General features: G+C 37.8%; 1 protein-coding gene across 1 annotated transcript in view; it reads right to left on the bottom strand.

The window, feature by feature from the left end:
- LOC120530630 (thrombospondin-type laminin G domain and EAR repeat-containing protein-like) overlaps positions 1-6,514 on the bottom strand; it is a 178,991-nt gene that overhangs the window by 4,142 nt on the left and 168,335 nt on the right. Inside the window, exons 10-11 of the mRNA XM_039755052.1 lie at positions 3,095-3,273; positions 2,243-2,344 (exon numbers count right to left, since the gene is read on the bottom strand). Coding sequence (XP_039610986.1) covers positions 2,243-2,344; positions 3,095-3,273 — 281 coding nt within the window. The remainder of the gene's footprint in view (positions 1-2,242; positions 2,345-3,094; positions 3,274-6,514) is intronic.

Below are 6,514 nucleotides of genomic sequence, written 5' to 3'. Positions count from 1 at the left end.
TATGGCAATCCTATGAGGCCCATTTTGTATCTAGTGCCGGGGTTTTTGATGGAATTTCCCCCTCTTGTGAACATTTTTGCAAGTGATTTTTGGGATTACGTGCTTTGGGACTCTCCAGCTATAAAAAAAAGATGAAGATTTTCTTTTAATATAAAGAGAGATTAGCAAAGATCATTAATTTGGGATAAGAGATTTTACCCACGCTATAGGGGCTGAATACCAAAATAAATTTGTAAGACAACAGAAGAAAAAATGGATAAATATCCTAATTCTAAACACTATATATCCTAATCAAAAGTTTTACTTTATCAACCAAATTTTGCTTTTATATTACTCCAGAACCATAAATACTGTGAGCTGAGTGCTTCCATCTTCTGTAGAAAAGCTAAAGTGATATCACAATGCTCATCATAATGTCATGTAATCAGTTAGAGAAGATGGCAAGGCATATGATGAGACAAAAAACGATCAGTAAATGTGGTGAAACAAAATAGCGTCATAAAAATACTGCAAATGTCAAATTAAAAACTAACACAAGGATGCAAACCAAATTATAACATTACTATGACAGCAGCTTACTGTATGGAATTTAATTCACTAAGTGCTATATTGGTTTCAACTTTGATGGGTTATAATCCATAATTATGAAACGACTTACCCCAGACCAATATTAATCATTGCATCAAGTCAATATCAATAAAGTATAACGAAAATGTTACCAGAATATTGTCTCTCACACTTGAGGTGTTAACATCCTAGATCATTGCTACACTACTATCCTTCAATGCCATTTGTCCATTGATGCCACCTATGTATGCTCGTCCATCCTGACAAAAACTACACATTGAAGTGAGAGGAGAACAACAAAGGGGTTCAAGGAGACAGAAAATTACTACAAGACCATTTCTATTCTGTGCATTTGGTAGTGTTTGATTATTGATCCTAAAAGCTGAGTGAGGTGTGAATGACCACATGCCTAGTGTGGTGAATTGTTGGGGCCCTTGCTCGGCTGGGATGCCTCTATACTGGAAGGACTAGGGGAGAAAACATATCCAGAGCGGTACCTCCACTGGAGTGATAGATGGCAGCCTCCCTGGGTTGCAGCGGTGCCTTGGACTCCCACAGGGCTCCATGGAGGTTGGAGTTTGGTGCAGCCCTGTTGGGTTCTGTGGGCACTGCCAAGGAGTACTGCAGATACTGTTGTGCCCTGTGTGGCAGCAATTCTACCACATCAGGAAGTACTGTCGGAAGAAGGTTATCACACACCTGGTGCACTTCTGGGTGCTCTATAAAAGGAGCCAGCCGCCACTACTCCGAGATTAGAGATGGGAGAAGTTGAACAAAGCTTGCAGGAGGAAAAGAAAAGGAGAGAGAGAGAGAAAAGGAAAGAGAAGAGAAAGATAGTGCTGTGTGCTGTGCAGTAGACTGTGCTGCTGGATGCTTTGTACTGTGCTGTTGTGGGGAACGAGGGGGAAGAGCTTCTCCACTATAAATAAACATGTGTGTTGCTGACCTTGGGCTCTGTATCTGTTGTGTCCAGGGTTTGGGGAGATGTAGAGCCCTTGGAAGTCACACTATGAAAGCAATTCATTCCCCCATCAGACAATATCCTTGGACGAGGTTTGATGTTTGACTCCCACCAACACATGAACAAAAAGCAAATGTCTTTCATTTTTGTTTTGAGTGTGCAAAGGGAACAAACTCTGCCAGCCCTGATGATTCTGTGTTCTCTGTCACTGTAGCTGATGTCATGACATCCTTTATGTGGGTGAATTCCAGTAAAGCTGCTGCTGTAGTTGAGGGTGCTCTAAGATGTACCCTGACCACCTGCTCAGATCAGCGGACTTATATCTTTAACCCACATTTCACACAGATGTGTGATGAGGTGATCTCAAGCTCAATCCACCATCTTGTTGCACTCTCCCCAGCAATGAAATGTCCAGCTCTGTGGAGTCCACTTTCTATAATTTTCTTCTGAGGTCAGTGAGTGAATTCCCTTACATCTTAGTGTTTCAGATCAAAAGGCTTTTGTCTATACCTTATAAAAGACATTCTTACATTGACTCAGTGTCATTTACTTTCCTCCCTTATCCTTTTCTCCCCAAAGTGCTGCCTGACTCACAAATCCCATGCTGCATTTGCCCTCTATTGTATTTTATGAAAGGTGCTACACATAATGGTGACAGACAGATGAACGATTATCACAATATGGCTCATCTTAGACATTTGTTTTTGTACTCACCTGTATATAATGCTGTTTAAAGAAAACGTTTTGCCATCAAATGAGTTTGCCACCACCAGGAACTTATCTTCTCCCAATGTAAAAAATTCCCAGTCGACTGCACTGATGAAAGAATGTAAGTCATTTCTTATTAAGACTTTTGTCCATTTTAACAGAGATAAATATATAAAGGAACAAAGCCATTAGAATAGTAGCTTTTATTTAAGGTATAACATTATTCTTAAGCAAGGTATTATATGAGCATTTTACAAATTAACATGAAAGAATTTAAATTTTAACAATGCACAGTGAGAACCAGTGTTGTTAACATTAAAAATTAAGACCTTTAATAACAATAAATTCTTGAAAGAATGATTTAAAATCACACTAGCAGCTTGCCTTTGAGACTTAATGCATAAACAAGTGTCAGAACCAAAGGCTGTTTTGTGTGTTCCTGAACATTACAGGAAAATGTAACTCCACAAACTATTGTCTAAAAAAATAATGTGTGCTTTACACCATCCCAAGATGTCCCCCAACACAAAAAGTGGCTATCAACAACACAAATCCTGTCTTAAATAACTTAATTATATATGTAATCTTTCAATTCAAGTACAGTTGCTGAGACCCTGAGTGTTTTTCCTGCCTTTTAAATATTTTTTTGTTTTTGTGCTACATAGCCAGTGCGCACTGCATGTGGTCATCAAAGTAGGCAAATGGAGAACCAGACAAAGGGTTTCATTTGTTAAGAGAGGGACATTTTGGGCTAGTTTATGCGTTTCTGGCAAATGATTTATTTATGAAATAAAAACTTAAACTGTGCTTTGTACACATATACAGTATATGTTTTGAATAGCAATCAAATGATTTTACCTGTATGTTTCAATATCCTGAAATTTGACAAAAATCTGTGCTGTGATGTTCATCTCATAAATGGTGGAGTTTATGGCATATGAGCTCACTCCTTGCTGATCATAATTTTGACTGTTAGCCACAGCCAAAAAGACTCTTTGACCAATCTGGAACACCTCCCAGTCAGTAGCACCAAATGTCTAGGCAGAAAAAAGTTGAGAAAATGTTAATATTTTTATATACATGTCCTTGAATTCTGCCTTGCCCAGTTCATAATACCAATCCATTACCAAATACGCTTAATGCTATTCATGGTCACTAAAGAATTCAATCAGTGCTATAGTTAAAATCTAAAAAATATATTGTCCATTTAAAATAGTGAAATCTTTACATCAAAGCTGCTACTTACCTGTAGATCTCAAAAGCCATTTAGATTTGAACTGCAAGTAAAAATTATTCTATAATCCATCTATCTATTCACTTTCTAGACAACAGTTAGGAGCAATCTTTCTCCTGTAGCAACATTTTCTGAGGCCATATTAACTTTAATAAAAAAGCATACATTGCACACAGACATATTATATATATATATATATATATATATATATGTTTTGGGTAATGTTGCAAGGATATGACAATTTTAGGGGTATTGGCAGGGTACAGTCATGTGAAAAAGTAAGTGCACCCCATGCAAATTGTTGACTTTTTCAACATATTTATACAGGCAAAGAGCTCTTCATGAAAACAGTACCTGCAGGTAAAGGTGATATAATTGAACAAATGACATATACAATTGACATGGTGTATTCATTCTCATAATCTAAATTAACAACAATGTCGTATGGAAAAAAAGTTCACCCCTACATTTATCACCAGAACAAATCCATAAAATGCTGTACATGCATTAAAACCCACAAACATCTTGCAACTAAACAAATTTTGCATTGTAGAGTGGTCAGATATTTCACAAATTACAAAGTCACAGAATGTATCAGTGGATTCATGCTGTTTACACCAGGTTCTGACTCTGCCATCAGAAAGTTGCAGCACTAATGAAGATTCAGCAGATTAGACAGCATTTTTCTAGTCTTCACATTTCCAATTTCAGTGATCACATTAACTTTAGTCGATCCACTTCAAGGTTCAATGCTTTCTTTATTCTGAGGTGACCTTTCTGCACATCATTGATATAAAGAGTAGTTGTTTAATATTTTTTGCCATTCTGCTAATGTAAGTGCACCTGGGCATTCTTTCTCTGTCTTTAACAAGATGCCTTCCCCCATAGAACTTCTGTTATTGGTTATTGGAATGTTATTGGGTATTGCACCATAATACCCCAGAGACTGTGGTGATCTACTCTATCTATCTATCTATCTATCTATCTATCTATCTATCTATCTATCTATCTATCTATCTATCTATCTATCTATGCTATTTGTATAGTCTGTACTTAAATGTATGTATCTAAGTTGTATCAATACTTAAATTTCCCTCAAGATCAATAAAATATATATTTATCTATATATCTATCTATCTGTTTCTAGGAAAAAGAAAAAGGAACATTTGTCCGGTAACTTTTTGTTGGGTCAAGCTAAAAATCTTATATAAATATAGGTCTATTTTTAGAGCTTTGCTGCACCCACCACATGACGAAACATCTCTGAATCCGGTTGGCAACCCCAAAGGCAGACACTCAGTCCAGTCCCACCCTCTGGAAATGACCATCTATCTGCCACAGTCAAGTGTTACATGGGCGTTCCCTTAGTCTGGTCCAACCAGTCAGGTCCTAAACAGTGAGGATCCAGTGAGCCAGATCACCCTCAGGGAATCACAGCACATGGTCATACTTCCATAACTGATACTCCCTCACAATGCAGGTAATGTGCCTCATTCAGGACTCCGTGAGCAACCACTCATTTGAAACAAAGTCAAAGCAACAGTACCCAAGGATTCTCCGAAGAGACACAGAGTCCAGTCTTCATCTCAGGTCACTGGACAGTGTCCATGTCTCGCAACCATATAGCAAAACAGGAAGCACCAGGACTCTAAAGACTTGGACCATCATCCTTTTGCAGAGATATTGGGAATGCCACACATGCCTTTCCAGCAACCTCATGACCCTACATGCTCTCCTTGTCCATCTACTGACTTCATAGGAAAAGTCACCAGAAACAGGAATGTCGCTGCAGAGGTAAATAAACCTCTCAACAATGTCGACACTCTCCGCAGACAGACACACTGCTAATGGCTGTGCCGAAGAGGTCATTAAAAGCCTGGATTTTGGTTTTTATCCAGAAAACTTGCAAGCCCAGACACTTAGACTTTTTGCTCAGTCTCTCAAGCGCCCCGATCAGAACCTCCATTGACTCCGCAAAGGTCACAGCATCGTTGGCAAAGTCTATCTATCTATCTATCATGATTTTTACTGTGTTTATCTATCATGAGTTTTACTGTTTCTGATAGTTTTGCACTTATCTGGTAGTGTTTCCATTTTTAATACATATTGTGGAAGCATGTTGAATGAAAATATGCTATATAAAAATTAATTGATTTTTTGGCCAGCTCTATCCTGAGACCATGTCTTACATGTAATTGTAGTGAGTTACCGATTACTGCCTCTTAAATAAATACATGCACTGGGTTGTGCCCTCACCTTTTCTAAAGTTCAGCCTAGATTTAATTCTGTACTTCACATCTGAGATACAGCAGATTTACTGTTTTACATGTTGTAAAAAATATGAAAAGGTTTCACAGTTGTCACAAATCTGTTTTATTAGGCCGAGAAGAAATGACAGGGAGTTTGTCGGAAAAGCAAATCTGAGCATATGTGAGGTGCACTTTCAGTCTGACCGGTGAGGACCCCTGTCCTGTCCCAGTGTTGTTACTGTCCATGATTGTGGGGAGAGGTTCCAGCTTCCCTGCGACCCTGCCCTGGATAAACGGGTTAAGAAATGGATGGATGGATATTCTCCTTTATTATGCTCTTTGAAATATAATTATTTGGGCACATGAGGATAAAATACACTTTAGTCTAATATGCTGAGTAGTACAAAAGTAAAATCTTCTTGTTTTTTTGCAAACACAGTAAATTTTATAACTATGGGTTGACAGGAGTGGAAAGTGCTCACCCCAATGAGAAATCAATTGAAAATAAAATTTTACTTTATTTTGACATTTAGTTGCCCTGCTTCATATTGAAATGACTCTAAAGATGACATCTGGTCTGACTCTAACAAATGGTGGCAGTTAGTTTTATTGGAAATGTGAAACTTGGCAAAATATGTGACAAAGTTTGTTAATGAAAAATCAGGCCAATCTGTTGACAAGTTCGAAACACAATGACAAAGGTTAATTGTTCAATAAATTTAAATACAAAGCACACTTTCAAAGAATTTGTTTATATCCACAATCTTGGTTGACCTGGACATGAAAGTACCAAGC

The sequence above is a fragment of the Polypterus senegalus genome, chromosome 6, assembly GCF_016835505.1.
Source record: "Polypterus senegalus isolate Bchr_013 chromosome 6, ASM1683550v1, whole genome shotgun sequence".
In the NCBI taxonomy this organism is placed as follows: Eukaryota; Metazoa; Chordata; class Cladistia; order Polypteriformes; family Polypteridae; genus Polypterus; species Polypterus senegalus.
This window is presented reverse-complemented; position numbering and strand designations above follow the sequence as displayed.